This window comes from Python bivittatus, unplaced genomic scaffold (genome assembly GCF_059951505.1).
Source record: "Python bivittatus isolate LINGU-HERP-01145 unplaced genomic scaffold, Pbiv_v1 ctg000050_np1212, whole genome shotgun sequence".
Lineage (NCBI taxonomy): Eukaryota > Metazoa > Chordata > Lepidosauria > Squamata > Pythonidae > Python > Python bivittatus.
In genome coordinates, this window is record NW_028277033.1 from 3,611,193 (window position 1) to 3,634,519 (window position 23,327).

The 23,327-nt window shown below is 38.1% G+C and overlaps 1 protein-coding gene across 4 annotated transcripts in view; it reads right to left on the minus strand.

The window, feature by feature from the left end:
- KCNMA1 (potassium calcium-activated channel subfamily M alpha 1) overlaps positions 1-23,327 on the minus strand; it is a 523,843-nt gene that overhangs the window by 198,543 nt on the left and 301,973 nt on the right. For all 4 annotated transcript variants that reach the window (XM_088128983.1, XM_088128982.1, XM_088128975.1 and 1 more), the window contains exon 6: positions 4,827-4,902. In XM_088128983.1, coding sequence (XP_087985109.1) covers positions 4,827-4,902 — 76 coding nt within the window. The remainder of the gene's footprint in view (positions 1-4,826; positions 4,903-23,327) is intronic.

Sequence of the window (23,327 nt, forward strand, 5' to 3'; positions counted from 1 at the left end):
AAGTCAATCTTGGCTCATCTTAAAAAGCCAAATGGGGTTGGACCTTTTGGATGGGAAACAACCAGGAAATCCCAAGCTAGATGGGAATTCAATTAAAAAAAAAAAAATCCCCAAAAGATGCAACAGGAAACCACTTCTGTATTATTGCCAAGAAAACTACATGGATCTCTCCATGTAGAAAAAGTTATAGCAGATGAGAACACTGCGGTTGACCTTGAAAAGCTGAGCAGGGCTGGAGCTGGTTAGTACCTGGATGGGAGACAATCAAGAGTCCTAGGATTGGAGTCTTTACAGGAAGTTAGAAAAAGTGAAAGAAGGCAATGGCAAACCAGCTCATACTCTCGCCCATATGGAGGTGTTTCCAACACCCGCACACACACAAATGCAGACAAATTTTCCAGATTCTGCCCAGAGCGGTCGGTGGTGTATTTTGCCAGAGAATGTAGCCAACTTCCAAAATGAAATTAGTGCTATGGGGACTTGATAGTTGCAAAGCACGTCTTCTCAAGCACTGAAAACACTTTCACAATTTGAAACCTTTTGGCATTTTTCCTATATTACATACACTTCATCTTTAAGATTAACTTTAATACTAATCAGCAGTGTATTGTATGACATTGTGTAAATATGTTCTGTTGGCCAGCTCTTGCATCTGTTGAAAAGATGCTCTCTGCTGAACATTGTTGCCTCATGCTGTGATATTGATGTTCTAAATATTTCATGTACGCATGAAAATGATTTTGTCATCATCATTACCATCATCATCTTCATCTAATCATTACTGTTCCTGATTCATGAAAAGAAATGTGACATCTTGAAATGGACACTGATTTTTTGTTTCAATAGCTTTTTTTGTTTGTCTGTTTTTAGCTGACACAGGATTATTCAGAATGACTTCCTGCCTTTAAAGGAGAAGATTTATCTTTTGTCTTTTCAGCCCCGAATCTAAAAATAGGCGGATTAGTTGCCATTATTATTATTTTTTTCCTGCTCTTTAAGCTGTTGGAGACATCTGTGCTGTCCCTAATTCTGCTTGAGCCCAGCCTAACCCCCTGAAGTTTTAGTGAATCCTCATTTAATTCAGGAAAGGATAAAGCAAAATAAGGGGATAAATAAATGTAGCAAGTCAGAATAGGGGGAAAAAAAGACTGCCTCCTGAAAAATATGTGTAAATAGGATTCAAATACACATACTTCAGAGGATTTTAAAGATTAATATACAATTGAGACCAGAGGTCTTTCTTTTGGGACTGATGGAGAAACAGTTGGAAAAAGGTCATGGAACTTTATTTTTGTATATGATAACTGCAGCAAGATTATTGTATGTAGAAAGATGGAAAGATTTGGCAATACCCACAATGGAGGAACAGTTGGTAAAGATGATGGAACTTGCTGAGTTGGCTAAACTGACTTCCTTGATCAGAGAAAAGACAATATCTAGGCTTATTGCTGACTGGAAACCCCTCATGGACGTTTTGTGTAAAATGGAAAAAAATGAGCTTATGATTTATGGTTCTGATGAGTAGACAGGATAGATTTTAGAAAGAAGAGAGAGATGTAACTTTAGAGAAAGAGGTAAATTTATGATTGTACTTATAACTGCAGTAAAGATCAGAAGCCACTTCTCTGTATCTTTTTTCTTTCTTTTCTATTTTTCTTTTTCTTTCTTTCTTGCACTTTTAGTTTTTTCTTTGATTTCTTTTTCTTTTTTCTCCCTTACTTTATATTAGTTTGTATTAGTTTTTACCTTTGGTTTTAAAACTTTTAATAAAATTGCAGTTGTAGCTGCAGACGCACTTCCTAAAATAATTGAATTTAGCATTATTAGGACCCCATCAAGTAGATACTTGGAAGCAAAGCTTACTTGGTAAGAGAAGAAGTGATGTGCAAATGAGCCAACAGCCAGTTATTAAGAGTACCATCTTCCTCAGCCTTAGTCTATTTACTCATACCCTAAGATAATCAGGACAAATGTCAATTATCTGACCATGGTTATACGTGTATGGATTCTTCTTTATCTCAAAAGAACTACTAAAGAAAAGTAATCATTTCTTTAGAGGAACATATAGCAATAAGTTCTTTTCATCTGCAGAATGCAATAATTGATTTTCTAAAATAGTATTGTCAGTAACGCTTCCCAGGGGTGTCGGCGGGGGGACAAGCACCCATTTAAAAGGGGCCAAGTTTGGATCATACAGTTGTTGGCCACCATCTTGACTTGTTACAACAATGCAAATCCTCTGGCTACTTTGTCATTTCTTGTTTTCTTCACATGCTCTAAAGCAAGGAGAGAAGAGGAGAAAGAAAAATCAAAGAAAGGACATTTTTCTGGTGGTTTTAGAATGATGGAATAGAGAAGCGTATTTCCATGTGCATGTGTATTTTCAGGTGCTGGGATAGTACTCAGGAATATGATACAAAAATAGTGAAATGATCTTGCATTTCATGACATGGTTTTGCAGGCTGGCTTTTGACAAGTGGACAAACAGAACCGAGGAACCAGAGCACTTTGCTGACCTTCGAGAACAGCTTTGGCCCGTGTCATTTAAGTTCTCCTTATTGAGGGAGGAGGTGTTCTTCAAAAGAGAAGGACCAGTTGGAGACACCAGTGAAAACAGGGCCAGTTGGACTTCAGAGGAACAGATTCAACCCTGCTCTTCCTTTTTTTGTCTAGTTGCCTTACCACCATCCAGTTTTGACCCACTTCTCCAAGGCAGCTATTTATTTCTTTTTTGCTGCCTAGGCTAGAAGCAGAGAGGGGAGCATCTCTTTGTATATCTGTGTACTTGTTGATTCTCTGTGTGAGTGGTCGGTCCAGCAGGGACACACAGATGGGGAATCAACATGTTAACCTAATCCACAGCTATGAACTCAAATAAAAAAGAACTCAAATTGTTCTTTTTGTGGTGGGTCCAGGTATTCCCATCCATACCCGAGCATACCACGCGCACACATTTATTGAGGGGATTAAGATTTCTGTCTGCATGTATACTTTCTTTTTTCCCCACTGTTTCATCTTCTTTTATAGAAGTAATTGTCTCAAATTTAGGTTAGTGAGCCTTTCTACCAGAAAAAAAAACAGTACTTTGGAAATTTCAGAATGGATGCCTAATACATGAAACTTAAGTGTTGTAAATCAAAGTATTCAGCTATGAGCATAAATCATATAATTTTGCACAACTTCATTTGGTGCACCCATTGTGCCCCTTTCTGAATTGGGCAGCCCTCTAGACAGTCACTCATGCCTTTGGCATGACACAGCTAGACTACTGCAACGTGGTTTATATGGGGCTGCCCTTGAAAACTACTTGGAAGCTTCAACTGGTTCAGAGCACAGCGGTGCAAGCATGGCACATGACATCCCTGCTTCATGAGCTGCACAGGTTGCTAGATTGCTTCCAGGTGTAATTCAAGGTGCTGTAAAAGTGCTATAAAGTCCTATGTGGGATAGGGCCTGGTTACTTGAGGGGCCATATCTCTCCTGTGGTTTCTGGCTGGCTGGTAAGAGTCAACAGAGTGGGTGTGGTCCATAATACAGTTTCACCTTTTTGGGGCCCAGGAAGCAGACCTTCTCTGTCACCACACATGCCCTCTGGAATGAGGTCCCCCCAAGATCCATATGGCTCCCACCCTGTTGGCATTCTGGAAAGCCTTAAAGACTTGGCTGTTCTGACAGACAGACAGACAGACATATATTCTGACGTAGGCGTCAGGATTTGCCATGTTGTTTATTTCCCATATTGTATTTTTATTTATTTTGTTATATTTAAGTTGTTTCATATTGTGAGTCACCCAGAGTTGGTCTGGAGTGGGACAGCACCACAGCTGAAGTTAGTAAATAAATAAATATTTGTATAATGTAATCTTAGAAGATATAAGATACAATCTTATATTATAAGATTATATTATGCAAATACACACACGCGCACACACACACACACAATTACATTGCAATCTGGAAACAGTTAACTGACTTATCAACTTTGCTTCTCTCCAGCCAGAGTCCGTCTGCCAATTTCCAATCTTTCTCACTCGAGCCTTCATTGGATTCTAGATATGTTCTGTGGTATGTGTGTATATCTGCACATGCGTGTGTGTATGTGTGTGTGTGAAAAGATCTGCTGTTTCTGTTTAGGACTTCTATGCCATATAATTTACTGGATCAACAAAATATTTAAAACAAAATGAAAAAGATGGGAAATGCCACCCTGCTTTTTGACTTTGCTTTAATCTTGTCTACAATTTATTTATTTGGTTTGATTTATTCCAGAGCAACCATTGTAGGTGCATCCAGCAATCAATTAATCCATGAATGCCATTAAGAGGATACAGGAGCCAAATTGGATGAAAGATCTCAGGATATACCAAGGGAGCAAAAAGGTACACTCCAAGTGCATTTAATAGTTGGATTTACTTCAAGGATATATATAAATCCTATATGCATTTAATTAAGAGGGCTTTTTTTTTTATCAAATGTCCATTACTAGGACAGAAGTGTTGAACAGGATAGAAAGAAGCACACATTCTTTCTTTTTTTTTATCAAATGTCCATTACTAGGACAGAAGTGTTGAACAGGATAGCATCATTAATTCATCATTGCAGCAAAAGCAATTTAAATAAAATTTTGGCTCATATTTGAAAATGAGACCTAATCATATTGTCTAAATCTTGTCCTTTTAATTCCTGAAGGGACTGTGAAATTAGCCTTTATGCAATAGATAGATATAGGTTTAATATAGGTCAAACCTCTCTCTCTCTCTCTCTCTCTCTCTCTCTCTCCATCCATGCATCCATCTTAATTTTATCTATCTATATTAATGTCTTACCTTGTTTTAAGAATATTCAGAAACTGTAAGATTTCTGAGAACTGAATCAGCCTAAGAGCTCGCAAAAATCTTAAACCTGTAATTCAAACAGAAAAAAAGGGAGTTAGATTATTTTTATCCCTATATGACTTTCGATGAAATCTATGAAGTCAAAGTTTACAATGATATCAAGCATCTTTGAAACATTACTCCATTCTGATGATTTTCGTACCTTGGCACATAATATATTCATGGTCATTATAACATGTTTGAAAGGGAAAAGCTTCATTTTAAAGATACATTCCTAAAAACTCACAATATGCTTTGAAAATGGAGTGATTATGGGCAAGAGAGCAGTTAACCTTACTTCAAAAGAATCAAAAAGTACATGTGTACGATGGTTCGCTTTTATAGGTTGTAAAATATTTTGTAAAATGTTTGGCATTGTCACAGCAAACTCTTTAAATTGTGACCATTTTCCAATCTATTTAATTTAATAACTTCCTTTAGTATTTTTTAAAATGAGTTTCCTGTCTTATTTTTTTTTTAATTACTCTTTATAAAGAGTTTTATTTATAAACTTATAAATCTGAATTGCATCAGCATAAGACCTATGGATGTCTGCATCCGTCAGAAAAACACCGTAAATTATTAAAGGGATTCATTTATTAAGGACAGTTCATACTGATATGAAATACTTGTGGTGCAGAGCTTCTCACAGGGGTAAAGTTTTATTAGGTATTATACACCTACATAAAAGAAGAAGGAAAATCTAAAGAACAGTTAGAAAATTAATAATAGTTTCATATCAAGCTGGAAATGAAGTCAGCCACTGAAAACACAGTTTTCCTAGATACAAACCTGGGGATTTCTCTTAATACACACATATAAAGAAGGCTGTTCTTTTAAAAAAAATTAGAAGGTATTTTAAAAACAAAATTATATTGCTTTACAATAAATTTTCTGGACCTACAGATTACTAGCAATTGCTAGGAGGAGAAAAAGAGTGAGAAGAACCTGATCAAGATTAGTATCCTACAGTAATTACCTTGGAGAGGGAGAGAGAAAAAGGTTGGAGATTGGTGACATAAGTTTTAAGTGCAAGGTAATAACAATTTCACTAAAACTTTATTGTACCATAGAAAAAACAAAGCACAAGCTTCTATTCAGTTGTTTATTAGGAATAATGTAAAGTTATGCACATAACAGGGTAGAAATATATAGGATGTATATAGATCTATCTATCTATCTATCTATCTATCTATCTGTCCGTCCGTCCTCCATCCATCCATCCATCCATCCATCCATCCATCCATCCATCCATCCATCCATCCATCCATCCATCCATCCATCGACCCAATATATGAGAGCCAGGAGACTGAGTTCTAGTCCTGCCTTAGGCATGAAGCCACCTGGGTGATTTTGGAACTCTTTCCCAGGAAGAAATGCAAGAGCAAACCACTTCTAAAAATGTTGCCAAGAAAACTGCAGAGACTTGTCCATGCAGTTGCCAGGAGCCAAGGCAATATATAGAATGGATATAGATTGTTGTTGTTGTTCAGTAGTTAAGTCGTATCCAACTCTTCGTGACCCCATGAACCATTTCGTGTCAGGCCTTCCTGTCCTTCACTGCCTCCCTGCACTTGCTCATTTTCATGCTCATTGCTTCAGTGATGCTATCTAACCATCTCATCCTCTGCCGTCCTCCTCTCCTTTTCCCTTCAATCTTTCCCAGCATCAGGGTCTTTTCCAAAGAGTGGAATTAGGTGACCAAAGTATCTGAGCTTAAGCTTCATTATCAATCCTTCCAATGAGCAATCAGGGTTGATTTCCTTTAAGATTGACTGGTTTGACCTCCTAGCAGTCCAGGGGACTTTTAAGAGTCTTCTCCAGCACCAAAGGGATCAATTCTTTGGCCCTCAGCCTTCTTTATGGTCCAGCTATCACAGCCATACATTACTACTGGAAAAACCATAGCTTTGACTATGCGGATCTTTGTTGGCAAGGTGACATCTCTGCTTTTTAATATACTATCTAGGTTTGCCATAGCTTTCCTCCCAAGGAGCAAGCGTCTTTTAATTTCATGGCTGCAGTCTCCGTCTGCGGTGATCTGGGAGCCCAGATAAATTAAGTCTGTTACTGCTTCCATTTCTACCCCTTCTATTTGCCAGGAATTGATGGGTCCAGATGCCATGATTTTCGTTTTTTTAATGTTGAGTTTCAAGCCAGCTTTCGCACTCTCCTCTTTCACCCTCATCAAGAGGCTCTTTAGTTCTTCTTCACTTTCTGCCATTAGGGTGGTATCATCTGCATATCTGAGGTTGTTGATGTTTCTCCCTGCAATCTTAATTCCAGCTTGTGATTCTTCCAGCCTGGCATTTTTCATGTTGTACTCTGCATATAGGTTAAATAAGCAGGGTGACAGCATACAGCCTTGTCGTACACCTTTCCCTATTTTGAACCAATCGGTTGTTCCGTGACCAGTTCTAACAGTTGCTTCTTGGCCTGCATACAGATTTCTCAGGAGACAGGTAAGGTGGTCTGGTACCCCCATCTCTTTAAGAATTTGCCAGAGTTTGCTGTGATCCACACAATTGAAGGCTTTTGCATAGTCAATGAAGCAGAAGTAGATGTTTTTCTGGAACTCTCGTGCTTTCTCCATGATCCAGCGAATGTTGGCAATTTGATCCCTAGTTCCTCTGCCTCTTTGAAACCCAGCTTGTACATCTGGTAGTTCTCGGTTCACGTACTGCTGAAGCCTAGCTTGTAGGATTTTGAGCATAACCTTGCTAGCATGTGAAATGAGCGCAATTGTGTGGTAGTTTGAGCATTCTTTGGCATTGCCCTTCTTTGAAATTGGAACGTAAACTGACCTTTTCCAATCCCGTGGCCACTGTTGCGTTTTCCAAACTTGCTGGCATATTGAGTGCAGCACTTTAACAGCATCATCTTTTAGTATTTTAAATAACTCAGCTGGAATACTGTCATCTCCACTAGCTTTGTTGTTAGTAATGCTTCCTAAGGCCCACTTGACTTCACTCTCTAGGATGTCCGGCTCAAGGTCAGTGACCACACCAGCATGGACATCAGGGACATTAAGATCTTTGGATATAGATAGGTAGTAATATGTAATAAAAATTGCAATTATCAAGCATTTGTGCAGGTGGCTGCACTTTTTCTAGGCCAAGAAATAAGGAGGCTCAGACCAGATGTGATTACTCCTCGGATGGGAGACCACCAGGAAGCTAAGCCAAGCTTAGGATAGGTTTAGGAAGTTGAAAAACACATTGGAAAAAAATGGTAGCAAACCTCCTTCATATTGTTGCCAAGAAGATTAGACAGACCTGTTTATGAAGTCATCAGAAGTCAAGACTGACTCGAAGAGGATTTTCTAATGATTATACATTTTTTAACATTGTAGAAATCAGTTGTTTTTACATAGTTAGTCCTTAATTTGACAAGGCAAGGCAAGGTTTAGAAGCCATAGAGAAAAGTCAGCATTTCGCTTTTGTACCTTGCAAGACCATTCTCACTATGCATCAGTTAAGTCTTCACGTCTGAGGCTATATATACAGACATACATACATACATATTTGTTTGTTTGTTTGTTTATTAGACTTGTCCCTGCCCATCTCCCCACAATGGGGGACTCTGGGCAGTTTACATCAAATTAAAACCATAAATACATAATTAAAAGTTATAAAAAGAACCACACACATTTCCCAACATGGTAGTTGTGTCATTGTTTTATCACATTCCTAGGTTTTCAGGGGAGACCAGGTGTAGCTACTTACTTGTATCCCTCTTTATTTATCTCTTTTCTTTGCAACTCACACACTCTTTATTGAGGAAATAATGAAATAGTGGCAGTGAAATCACCTTCACTGTCTAAAGTAGTTTGTCTTAAAATATGCGAAGTCAAACCCAATTGCTGTATCACAGGATATAATTGTTCAGTGCAAGAATCTGCCATACACTTAATAGGACTCTAAACTCTTCAAGCAGAACACAATTGCTGTTATTCTGTAGAATAACCAGAATGATAACCCTTATTGATCAAGAGGTAGTTTATTTTCAGTATAATCAGCACAGATTAAACAAATAATTGTGCTAAATTATATTCCAGAACAAATTGTTTTGTTTTCAAGTGCATGTCCTTAGAAAATTCAAATTTGTTGTTTAATTAAAAAATACCTTTCACTTGTGTGTTTGTGTATCTATCTCTAGATGGCAATGCCCTAAGAAGGGAAGGCCATTTTATAATCCTAAAAGCAATATCTCATTTACCATTTTAACATAAATAAACACACACACACACACACACATAGACACACAAATAGGGAAAGTTGGGTGGGGTATAATTTCTAAGAGAAAATGAATTAAAAAAAAAAAAACCACAATATGTAGCCAACTACTTTATAAGAAATAGCACATTTTATAAAGGAAAAAAAAAACCCATCCCCTTATAAAAATGATATTGACATGAAATATAGGATGTAGAGAATGAGAGACAGACAGATAAGCAGGAACAAAATTAAAATTCTGAATAATGAAAAATAAAAACTAGGAAAGTTTTTAAAACACACCCATACCCACAAAAGACAGGTAAGTTAACCTAAAATGATTTTCTACACTGTGAAAAAAATGGAACAATAAGAAGCAATAATAAAGTGCATTGTAACTAAAGGAATAATATATAAAATATAAACAAAACAAAACATGATTAAATAATTAAAATTCCAGTAATGTAATAAAATCAGTGCAAATTTTAAATAGCAAGGAAGACTATGAACAGCACTTTTTGACTCCTCCCTTAAAATAGGGACAGCTCAAAATAGGGACACTTTCTATAGAGATACTCTTACCTTAGCTGTAAAGTTTAGTGAGGTCCAATCAGTAACCTGAAAAGCTTTTTAACTATATTACAGGTAGTCCTCGACTTACGAACATGCATTTAATGACCATTCAAAGTTACGTTGGCACTGCAGAAAGTGATGACTGGTCCTCGCAGTTATGACCATTGCAGCATCCTGTGGTCATGTGATCAAAATTCAGGTGCTTGGCAACTAACATGCTGCAGCATCCTGGGATCACATGATTGCCATTTGTGACCTTCCCAGAGGGCTTCTGACAAGCAGAGTCAATGGGGGAAGCCAGGTCTGCTAAATGACTGCATGATTCACTTAACGACTACAGCAAAAAAAGGTCGTAAAATCAGGTCTGACTTACTTAATGACTGCATCGCTTAGCGATGGAAGTTCTGGTCTGGTTATGGTCATAAGTCGAGGACTACCTGTACTTATATCAAGCTTTTCCTATCATCCAAAGCTATGGGAAATCAAAAGCTGAATATGAGCTTAATAAAGGCAACATAAAATAAAGGCAATATAAACTTGTTTGCTATGACCATCAGAATATTTTTAATCAAGGCTGTCAAGAGCTGCAATGTTCCTTTGTGGTGCAACCTCAGCAAAAGCTTGCTTGCTGGTGGGGTGGGGAGCAAGAGAGAGATTCATGTGTCTATCCAGTCCTCCAGTTTTTCTAGAAGATGCCAAGTATATAATCAGACTAATTGGACAGCTCCTGCCTTTGCCTTTTTAAAAAATAATTTAGATAAATAATATTGTGTTTCCAGTTGGTAGGGACAGAAGAGCATATGTGTCATCAATTTCTAGAAAAAAGCCTTGCAAAAATGGAAAGTAATATTATCCATTTTTAATGGAGATTGAAGTCCAGGAATAGGTATTAATAGCAAGAATGACAACCCGCATTTTGTTCATTCATTTCAATGAATCTCTGACAAGGCCTTCAATACCCCAGGGGTATTTCCAAAACAGTTTTGGAAAGAGTAATAAAAAATAAGATTCATTGCTGTGTGCATGGAGCACTCCATCCATGCACAGAACACAGTTTTGGGGTGGCCCATACCCAAACTGAAGCACATGTTTCACACATTTTCATCTATGCACAGAATAACAGGGGCTATTCTGGTCCAAACATGGACTGAAATGGGGCTGTTCCAGGCAAAAAGGGTTTGGGGAAGAGGAAAGAGTGGGGAAAAGGCCAAGGATGGTGATGACAAGGGCTGAGGGGAGGAAGGGAATAGCAAGTCATTTCCTTGTGACACAACCCATCAGCTCATCTTTCTTGATGTTCTTAGCCTCTGTCCAGTGAGGCCCTGGCCTACCCCTAATTTTCTCAGTGCCCTCCCTCTTCTCTTCCTTCCCTCGGTGAGGGGGCAGGAGGGGAAATGATATAAGCCACTCTAGGACACCAAAAACAGCTGAGGGGAGGGAGGAAAGGGAAAGGAAGCTGGGAAGATCAGGGGCAGGTAAGCTGATGGAATGTGCCACACTGGCAGGGCTATGAGAGAGGAGCTCTGGGGAGATGTGCACCAGCTTTGCTCGCCTTGCCTCATTGAGATTTCATTTCATCCAAAATCCAGAAAAAAATGTGTTTCAGGCTTCCTTTCTGCCCAACTATGTCTGACCCAAAATGGTATGGCAGAAGTTCTAGAATGGAAGCAAATCCCTTTTCTAATTCTGTGCACATCCCTAACCACACCATTTTGGAAATGAGGGTGGGGAGAATCCCAAACAAATCCCATGTATAGAGGACAAGAGCAAGGATATGAGATGAAGATGAAATTAAAGCAAAGAGAAGCATGCTGGAGGAGAAAACATTGCCTTGCTTAGATTTGAGGCTAATGGCACTGGAAGGACTCAGTAATACTGTAAAATTAATGCTGGCTTTCAAGGATGAAGAGAAGCAAAGGACAACACTAAAACATTTAATGAAATAATCCATTTTAACAAGTTTTTTTTTTAAGTTAAAAATAATTTAAAAGTTTTACCTTTCTGTGTAGCCTAAGATTAACTGGTATTAAATGCAAAAGGAGAGAGGATGGGGGGGGAAGGGGGCAGGGGGAGAAATATTTAGGGAAAGAAGGATGGACACCTTTTTCAAGAGGAGTATTATTTAATTTTTTAAATGATTCTCCATAAAAGAATAATGCTTCTTTTAAGAAAGAATAATAGAAAAGGATAGATGTGACAAATAATGTTAAAATAAAATACCATTGGTCTAATCTTGTTAAAATATCTCAAACTTTTTCCTTTCTGTTATTAAAAAAAAATCCTAATAAAATCTTTTTCTTCAACTTCACAAATGGAAACACATTACGAAGAAGAGGGGAGAGGGAGCTCTTTTCTACCAATATATATGAAAACGCTTCACCTTGCGAACAACTCAGTTACTGCTTTAGAAGACAGTCACTCAACCAGCAGAATGTTTCTTACCCCAGTGGAAGCCAAACCTGGAACAAGACACCAAAGTCTGTCGAAAAGTATGTGGCTCTTCCTTTTCAAGGTTATTGTGCCCAGATTTGACTCGGTATCCATTTTTGAATAAATCTCCATGGGACTTCTTTCGACGCCAGGTAGGTTTATAAGTCTCTGTCTGAACACCCCCTGCGGGGATGTGATAGACCAACATCTTGCTGGGAATCATCACAACAGAACTTTGAGGGGTTGGCAAAATGTTATCTCCTTCCAAGGTTTAGAGAAAGGCTAGAGAGAATCAGCTGTTCATCCCAAAAACTAATTTATGGAAACATTAGGTGAATGAGATATTCTGCATTATACTCCTTCCTTCCTTCCTTCCTTCCTTCCTTCCTTCCTTCCTTCCTTCCTTCCTTCCTTCCTTCCTTCCTTCCTTCCTTCCTTCCCTCTCTCCTCTCCTCTCCTCTCCTCTCCTCTCCTCTCCTCTCCTCTCCTCTCCTCTCCTCTCCTCTCCTCTCCTCTTTCCTTTCCTCTTTTCTTCCTTTATCTTAAATATTAGTACTTGTAAGTTTTTAGCTTTCTTGTTTAAAAAATTAATAATTACCAAAAGAGAGAGAGGTTCTGCATTTGATTTTATATCAAAATATATTGTATGTCAGTTGGAGGAAAATACATTTCTACTCCATCACTACTTCTGCTTCCTAAAATCTGAAGAATACTGCCAAAACAGGTCTCAGTCGTTGATGGAAAAACAGATCTTGTTTGCTATGTACAATATCACGGCTTAAAAGGCATTCCCTATCCGGATATTGCTATATAATCTTCTTTCATACCCACTCCAAAATGTATCCTTCCCAGCTGGGGAAATCAAAACAGATTATCACTCTGAAGAAGGGAGATGAACAAGCCCATGATAAACAGTATCTGGTTGTCCCAGAAAGTGCTTATGAGTTGTACAAAGGTCACATATCAGTTTGCTCTTAGTGGAGCAACTATTCATCCACTATTCCTCATTTAAAGAGAACTATAATATACTGAATATTTTATGCTACAGTATGGCAAGGCACAGAAGCAAAATTTCAGTAGGTTGGAACAATCAGCATTCTCAAATTCTTCTATATAAAGCATCCTTCAGCCCACAGCTGATACAGAAGTGCCCAGCACCTCATCTTCATGCCTCCAGTCCCCCAGACGGTGCTGCAGAAATTTGGATGCAAAATGGCCAAATTTCAAAAATGTAGTTTTGGGCATTTGGGGTGGAGTGTGAAGCTTTTAAAGGACGGGGTATCCTTAAAATATCGGCTCCTTCTCTTCCAGTGACATCCTAGAATCACCCAGATGGTTTCCTCAGGTCCTCCTGAATATCAAGGGCTGAGATGCTACCCTTCACTGTCCAAACGTTGCCCTAATCTAAGAACAAAGAACTCGATATCCAGGTTAAGAACTTTATCATTCTTATTTTACATGAACCCTCTTATTTCATGAAAGGCAAAGAAGTCACCCTGGGCACAGCTGCAAAATACGCTGGCTTCCGAAGTCTACTACACATTTTCATGCAGCTCCACAATTGTGTAAATATGCCATTCCAGTCCCATCAAAAGCTCAGCTAATTCAGGATTCTTCACAATAATTTCTGTCAGCAAAAGTAAGAAAGGGCTATAAGACTCCATTTTCTATTATTTCTTATTAAATTAAAACTTAGTTATTCTTCTCCTGAATAACAAAACCTTGGAAGAAATAGCAAGCATCAAAAAGGAGAGATGAACTGCCCAAATAAACTGACATAAACACTCCAATCTATTTTAGTTTGTATTTCTCCTGTGTAAGCTGCCAAGAGGGTTTTTTTTTTTTTTTTTTGGTTTTGTTTTGGATTGCTACAGCATGGAAATATGTTTAATAAATAAAATATAAAGAGAGGAAAGAAAAGCTTCTGCCAGATGTCTTCTGCTACATTACATGAAAAACCAGTATGGTGGCTGACAGCCCAGACTTCATTTGGTCTTCCTCCCAGCCTGATCCTTCCTTTGACAAGAGCTACCGTCTTTGAAGGAACGACAAGTGAGAAAAATCTTCATCCCAGCCTGGACCTCACCTCTTGCTTGTGTATATTATAACTAGAGAACTAAGATTTTAAGAGGCTTTCGCAAAACACATTGTGTGGAAACTGGTATGGAAATGTTTTATTGTTATTCCCATTTTCCCTTGTTTGAGATCTCTACCTCTCCCTGATGAATTATCAGTACCTCTATTTAACACTCACTCAGGCTTCTGCTGCTATTTCTTTTCTATTATGCTGAAGTATATCTCATTGCTAAGAATTAAGGAATTAGCAGAATCTCTGTGACATCAGAAGCCATGACACAAATGCTCTTTTTTATCTCAGTCTGCTTCCCCATCAGCACCATTTTTTTGGGTGTGTGTGAACTGCTAGCCATATACATTTGTTCTGGACATAGGGATTAGGTTAATGCAAGGATAGCCAACAGTGGAAGGTCTGTGGACCTCAGCCCCACAGATGCTTTTTTTTGAGGGGGGTTGCTCAAGTCAGTTTTCAATGCCTGAACAAGTCTCTGCAGTTTTCTTGGCCAGATTTCGGAAGTGGTTTGCCCTTGCCTACTTGCTAGGGCTGAGAGAGAGGGACTGGCCTAAGGTCACCCAACTGGCTTTGTGTCTCAGGCAGGACTAGAACTCACAGTCTCCCAGTTTCTAGCCTGGTGCCTTAACCACTACACCAGACTGGTTCTCCCAGGGATACTATGTCAACAGAAAAGGTAAGACAAGCTTTTCCAAGGCTTTTGGAAATCTCAAACATTCTGTTTTCTCATAAGGCAGAGTAAACCATCCTTGTTTCCAACATTGTTCAGGGAGGGAGGAAGGCATAGTTGGGAATCTTCTTTCAAATGAAAGCTACAAAGGCTTCACAAAGAGGTTCATTCAGGCCTAATTTCCCGAAGTGATCATTACCTTCAGCAAATGCAGTGCATGACAACATTTGCATTTTCTAAATTACTTCCTTGGAGTAAACTACTGTTGCAATTTATGATTTCTTTTATTCGCCTCTTCCTCAGCTTTGTAAAACTTGCCCTGGATCTCTGCAAGAATGGTTCTCATCCACATCTCCGTATTTTCTGACCCAGATTCACACCCTCTTGATACATTTCAGATGAAATAAGTGAAGTGTGAGATAAACTCACACTTAACCTCTAAACTATTTTCTATTGGGTACATTTTGGATGCTCAAGAATTGTCTAACAAAAGAAAAGTTATGGGAACTTTTAAATAATATTAACAATAATAAAAATTAATGAAAACCCAGTATCAACACCTATGGAATTTAGTTTAAAAGAAAAAAAAAGTTTTTAAAAGTGTACAGCTCTAGAAACAACACCCAAAATTGATCTCTCTGAAATATGACAGATTTCATCTATCTTTCCTGCAAATGCTGTCTATTTCTGATATAAAACAAGGCCATAGTCATTTATGTATTTGTTTTGTGCCATGCTAGATTTAAAAAAAAGGGCAGAGTTCCTTTTTCTGAATCCACAACAAAAGACGGCCACGAAGGCCTATTTCTGAAACTCTGGATACAGCCCTTGATACAGATTCAGCCCTGGATTCATTTCTGCACAACCTCACTAGGAATTCTGAATTACGGTTCTAAAACACTTGGAAAGCATTCGATTCGAAAAGACTGTACTATTCTGCAGGTACCACACAGTTGTTTTCTTTCAAGGAATCCTAATGTGAACTGTACTACCTGTGAAGCTAAGTTTCCTATATAATTGAAGATAAACAGTGACATGTTGGCAGGGAAACTGAGAAAAAGCAAGACAAAAGTCATATCACTCAAGTCTCCTTAGAAGTATTTCCAATGCTTTCAGGAGCCTTTTCCTTTTTATGTGAAGCTTCTGTAACCTTCTGAGAATATATTTGTGCACACATTCAGAGAGCATCCTTTGTTCTATGCCTCAAGCTAGAGAACTTTTTTTGTTTTTGGTAAAAAAAACCCAAATTTAATTCTTCAGATCTACTGATTGTTTGCTTGCTTGCTTTTCAGAGTATCATATCTTCCAATGCAGTAGAGTTGGTCGGTCTCCACAATGGAACATTTTGCACATAGGTATCCTATAGCTTAGAAATACAGACAGAGAGCAGTTCTCTTATGGATTGCTACTAGATTATGTGATAATATAAAGCCTCTAACTGAAAACCAGTACGATGACAAATGGTGTAGAAAACACCTCGTATGCATATTCAATGAGGACAACTGGTACAATGTTCTGAAATGTCTGGAGATACTTCAAAATAAAATGAAGATTTCAGTCATGTTTCCAGCGATGATGATTAGTGTACAATATTTGCCCTCCCATGACTTGTAAAAGCAGAATAAGGGATGAAGAAAGAATGAAAGATATACAAAGTGGGAGAAGCAGTTACCATTTTTAATAATATTTTTCAAGAAATGGGCAAAATGTTCTGAGTTGGAGCATTCTGTTTCAAGTGTTCTGAGTTTGGAACAAAACATTACGACAAAATCTTGATCCTGGAACAAGAAATTTGGCACTTGAGAAATGAGATGTTCCTTCCCATTTGCAATAGTGGTAACTCTTTTAATTAAAAAAAAGTGTATATAATGATTTCCTGGGTGTTCATTTTATTCACATTAAGCCCTAAATCATTCTAACTTTGCCATTTGCTCATCAATGCTTAAGCCAGAACTATATTCTTGAGAATATGTAACCAACCAAGAGGAAGAAAGGAAAAAGAAGTCCATGTTTATCAGCGCATGTTCTGATGAAGATAATATTCTAGACCTTTCACAGCATTAATCATAAGAACCAAGAGGATGGAGACATACTTGAAAGTAGAAGAAAGCATGAATCTTATAATTAATGAAAATTATGAAATTAATTTTCTAATGAAAATTAGCATGCAATGAATCATTATTTATCTCCCACATTTCCAAATTTTATTCACTGGATACTCAGTCTCCCTGAGTTCTATGAACTTTCCACAAATGTGTGCAAAGGATATTGAATTTTCTACACAGAGATGAAGTTGGCCTACCACACATGTTAAATTTTATTTCTTTTCTTAATAGAACTGAATGAAAAGCTGCTTTTAATTATTGGCTGGAAGCTATTCATTACACAAAGCAAGATTGAGCTAAATATTTTTACCTCTTGTATGAAAGTGATAAAACTCACATCTATAAAATATAATATTAATTGGCTGATCAATAATCTGCTCAACTTCGTAAAAGGCTTGCAAAGGTATTCACATTTCTTTTTAGATAAAGAATATCTTTTACATTATTCCTCATACTGTAAAAAATAAAAATAAAATAAAATCCTTGGAAAGCAGGGAATATTGTCTTTCACATAGACACATACCTGTGGTATGGACACCTTTTTTGATCAAGTTTTAATTGTTGGTTTGATTTGACAAGTCAAATCAATTTGATTTTATTTGAGTCACCAAATCAGATTGTTGAACTGAATCAAATTAAACTGTTGATTCAGTTCAGAAAAGAGCATCCAGTTCAGTTCAACAATTCCAATTGCCTTAGTATTGAATTTTGAATCAAATACTTGCACAGCTGAAAGGGAGAACAAATGAACTACAAGTGTAGTTCATTTGTTCTCCCTTTCAGCTGTGCAAGTATTTGATTCAAGTTTACACTTGTGGTAAACTTGTAAAGTCACTTATTAAAACCCATTCTTTGCCTGAATCCCCAAAAGGGACTGCCATTATTCCCAGTGTTCTTACACATTTTATTTTATTTTTATCTATTTATATTTCAAATTTAAATACCGCCCATCTTACAAAAAGTGACTGGGTGGTTCACAATAAAACAGCAATAAATATTAAAATACAATAAAACAATATAAAATACAGTAAAAATAGAATAAAAAAACCAAACACATACACAAATAATATCTTCCAAGATGCTGGTGATTGATAAGATGTTAACTTATGGGAGCATCTTCAAGGTGCTAGCCACCCCCAGGGTTAGTTGCCCCCTTTCTCGCCCCATGCCAGTTGGCAGAGCCAGGTCTTGACTGCTTTCTGGAAGGACAAGAGAGTTGAGGCCTGCCTCACCTCTGGGGGGAGAGTATTCCATTGGGCAGGGGCCACAGCAGAGAAGGCTCTCCTTCTGGACCCCGCCAGTCGACATTCCTTCATTGATGGGATCCGCAGCATACCCTCCCTGCCTGACTGGGTGGGACGGGTAGATATAGTGGTGGTGAGATGGTCCCTCAGGTAACCCGGTCCCATGCCATGTAGGGCTTTAAAGGTGATAATAAACACCTTGAATTTGCTTCTCTTTTTCTTCCTCCCAGCTTTGCTTCTGTCAGCTTCAGAAAGCTACCCTCCACCCCAAATCTACTTGCATGTGCACCTAAAAAAGGGTAATTTCCCTAACTACAAATTAAATGATCTTAGACTTATACCACTCTCAAAAGTTTTTCTGGGCCCTTAAATTGGTGGCACATTCTGGAACATCTCACAACTAACTTCCCAGGTAGTAGGAAAAGGCACCAAATGTAAAAGAAATGTGGAAGTAAACTAGGAGTCAACTGGTTATTATCCTAGTGAAATAATCTAGAGGGAGAAGAACAAGGGAAGGAGGAGAGAGGAAAAAAACAGGCACACAGCATCTGCCAGAAACCAAGGGACTTCTTGGTTTCTATGTCTCAAATGTCCAAAGTTAAGACAAACCTAGTCACATTATGTCTCCTGGTGGTCTATACAAGGGATTGGAAGTAATAGATTGAAGACAACTTCTCTTGGTAGAGATTGACATTTCCCAAATAGCTAGTACTGAAAGATATTTGATATTATTACTATTTTGTAGTATTATTACTATTTTGCAAACTTTATTCACCTTCTGCATTGTTCACTGCTATAATTACTGTACAGTGACTGCATTGATCACATTATAAAGAAAGAACATCTTCATTAATCCAAAGACAGATTCTCAGACTTGCCCTCATGTGATGTCATTATGTCTACAGAAGTAAGCCATCATTGTCTTCCTGTTCTCATCCATCACACAAGCACACAGACCTAATCTCTTGCACACAGGGAAGAAAAGGAGTTGTTGTTGTTTCTCAGAGAAAGTGTGAAGCAAAAAAAGTCCACTCCTACCATCATTCCACAGCTCAGTTGGGAATAGGAAAGAAAATCATTTTTGTGGCAACTTCCTGGCTCTAAAAGGACCATTTAGGAAGTTTAGGAAAATGGCCAAATTATTCCACCTGATGTTCTGTTGTTTTTTAATAGCTGTGAAGGTTTTAACTTTACCCTTTTTATTTTAACACCTTAAGCTTGTTGTGTTGTGCTACGAGAAAGTGTTCACTTCACTTTATGTTGTCTGCAAAAAAATTAAGCATTCCATTAAGCATTTTAAGGCATCACTCCTGGGAAAAATTAGAAAGAAAAGAGGACTCCTATTCATGACCTGCCAAAGCATTATAGTGTCTACATCTGAGTAAGGAAAACAGAAAAGCAGCTATTCTTCCTGCTTACGTGTATGCAGACTACAGGCTTTTATAAATGGCAGGACAGTTGGCAATACCTTGCTGACTTTGGGTGATCTTATGAAGCTAAGCAGGGTCAGGCCTTGTCAGTATGTGAATGGAAAATGAGAAAGAAAAAAATCTCAAGGTATAAGGCTAGAGATACTAGGAAAGTGAAAAAAGAGCAAGAAAAACTACATGGGCATATCCCTGAAGCCACTAGAGGTTGAACTTAACCTGAAGCTGACTTTCTCTTAAATAACAAAGCTGTGCAATGGTCTGGATACAAAGGTGATTCAGAGTGTTCAGAGGCGCTCACCTGCCATCAACTCCTTAAGGACAATGCATCATTTTCTGAATTTGAGTAACAGCAGGAGAAACAAAACTAATGGGAGCTTTCCTTCAAGTAAGAGAATTTGCCCTCTTCTCCTTCACAGAAGAACTGCTGAGGCTCACATTCTGATGTTCAGATCCTTTCATGCCAAGACAATGCGGACAAATTAATCCTCACGCTTGTGTCTGTGCTATTTATCCATGTGTTGGAAACTGCGTGGGACTGGGAGAGAAGGGAAGCAATCTGTTGCTTTTCAGCCTTCTAAGCAAGCTTTGGAAATAATTTCAATAATTTCAAGGAGTATTTGATCGTATTTCGTTCTTTCCCTGCCAACCTGGCTTTTTCAGTGTTGATTTCCAGAATGCAAACACTGCAGGTGTCCTTCATAACTTCCCCTTTATTTACTCTAATAAACTTGCACAAGGATCTCACTGACTACCCAAGAATAAAAAGTTTGTCTTTAAGGCATAATATATATAAAAAGAAACTTAAGAGTGTGTGTTACACTAATGGGGGGAGGGAAGCAAAGTCTTTGAACACAGAAGGCCAGATTCCCAACTACCAGTTGATAGAAATAAAACAAACTAAATGGGAGTTGAAAAATATTTTATCACAACAAAGTTTATGTTAACATGCTGATGTCAAAAATGCTTGGCAATGGCAAGAGATCTTCAACTATTTAAATTTTATTCAGACCTATATAATGAAGATGAGAATGTATATTATAATACCAAGGCTTTTAAAGCTAAAGTTGACCTTCCACTGTGTTTCTTACAAGTTTTATTAGCTGCTCCTTTGATGAAATGAGGTCAAAAAAGGGATTTTGACTATGAGTAAGGGTAAAGGGACAGCTGGTTTGATGTAGTGGTTAAAGTGGTTAGAAAATGGACAAACATGAGTTCTAGCCCTGTTTAAACAAGGAAACCAGCTGGATGACTTTGGGCCAGTCACTCTCTCTCAGCCCTAGGAAGAAGCCAAAAATCTTGCCCAGAAAACTGCAGGAGTTGTTCAGGCCAGGAGTCAAGACTGACTTGAAGGTGCACGCACACACGCATACACACGCACAAATAAAGCACCAGAACTAAATGTATTTCTTGTGGAACACTGCAAAATATTATTCATAACCTCTGCTAACTATGAGTTTTTCTTAAAACAAATAGTATCTTATCTTATTTTGTGAGGCATGTCACATGCATTTTTTTAAAAAAAATTACTTTCTTTTCTGTTCTGTGTAATTAAATAAACAATGGCATTTAAAAACAAACATATTTAACTCTATGAATATGGATATTATCCAGCAGGGGGCAGCTGAACCCCTTGAGAAAGACATTCTGAGCATGTACAAAGTGTAACTTAAAGATTCTGTGCTGCTTTTTAATTGTAGGGAAAAGAAGCACTGGTAAGCAGGATGAGGCATTGGCGTTACTGGGACGGGAGATGGCCAGGAAACCACAGGAAGTTTCTTAACTAGAGTGGGAAGTTAAGGCAATGGCAAGTCACCTCCACATGGTACACCAGGAGCTGAACTCAATGGAATAGTGTCTTCACTTTTAATACCCCCTGTCTGAGCTTTGCTTTACTCTCCCACTTATTATTTGTTTTTAAAGAAACTATAGACTTTTACATGCACTGTACTGGAAAGTTTCATTATTTCCTGCTTTGGATATCCAAAGGATGTTCTACGAGTGCCTTTTTCTTTTCTTGGTTCAAGGAAAGCACTTCCTTGTTGACCTCCAAGGAGACATTATGCATGCGTGAAGTCATGCTGTTTGCATTTCCCCCTATTTTCCTGTTTTAGGCTATTCAAGGATTTTAAAGGGAAAATCCAGAGGGAGCATCCATTAAAAAACAACAACAGCTTTGGCAATTAAAACAATAAAATAAAACTCTACAAGAAAATTTCTGCCAGCCTACTGTGTGTGTTCATGCCCTTAACTTATACCTGATGGCCTGTCTGTTTGAAATCTCACCAATTTCAAATTTGGATTACTGGTGGTGCTATGTAAGGGGTGATAAATTTCACAGAGCCAAAATAAAAAGTTCTGATTTGATCAGACGCAGAATTTTCAGAACATGAATGGCAGAATGTAAAATCCCAGTCTAGTTTTCAGTTGAAACAGCCAATCTGGTTTTTATGGGAAAAAAGAAAAAAGCCAAAAACAAAGAAGAAAAAGTACCATCTTAGCTCACGGAGCTTAGTAGCTATTACCGTTAGCTAAAATTAATACAGTGTATTCAGAAGCCTGTTCTTATGATTAGCAGAAGATGACAGGATGTAGCCTTCACCACAAACTAAACATTCACAGGAAAGGAGGAGCAAGAGATGCAAATGATCCCAGATAGGCGACTCCTGTCTTGACAGGATCTTCATCCAAGGTGACTCAACACTTCCCTGGCTGTCATTCTTAATCAGTTTAGATAAAAAGTCTACTGAGTTAATTCTACATCATAAAAGCAAAGGTCCATCTAGACAAGGGAAAGCAGTCACAGTATTTATCCACACGTCTAACTGACAATAAACGTTGGGAATCAGCTTTCATTGGAAAGGAGTTGAAGCCTTATCAGATTAGATGGATGGATGGATGGATGGATGGAATATTATTTGCCACAAAGAGCCCATCCCTCAAACCATATCTTTTATATGGACCTGACTATCACCTTGACTAACTGACAGCATCACACTTTTCTTTCTTTCATGCAGATGGCTTGACTTCCTTTGCTCTTCTCTTTTTAATTCATGATGTGCTGCTGGCTCAGGACTTGCCTTGCTCAGGCTCTGGGTCAGCCAATTCAGCCTGTACCTGAGTCTCCTCAGGTGTGCTGTCTTCACCTAATTCTTCTGCTGCAGGCTGAGGCTCAGTCTGGTGAAGCTCTTCAGCCTCTGAATCTAAAGACCAGACTGTACCTGACCAGGGGGAAAAGGTTGATCTGATCTCAATATCCAGGAGGATTCAAGAGCAGGCCATAATGCAATTAGTCTGTAGGCATCTTAAGAACATGCAGGGCCTACCAGAAGTCAGCATAGATTTTATTACAAGGTCTTGTCAGGGTAATCTTATTATTATTTTCTTATTACTGGGAACATCATTCCCTAAGCTGGGAACATAACGTACCTTGACTTTTCAAAGTATCTATGACATTCTGACGAGTGAGCTAGTAAAGTACAAATGAGATGATGTCTTTATTTCAACCACGGCTGGATTGAAAACAGTACTCAAAGAATGCTCAATAGTTCCTCCTGAAATTGGAATGAGATTTCACAATCTCATGATTTGGATGAAGAGCAGGAGAGAACACTCATCACATTTGCAGAAAACAGTAAAAAGGATGGGGCAGCTAATATCCAAAGACAGAATCAAAATTTGTCTTTCACTAGTTAGAGGAA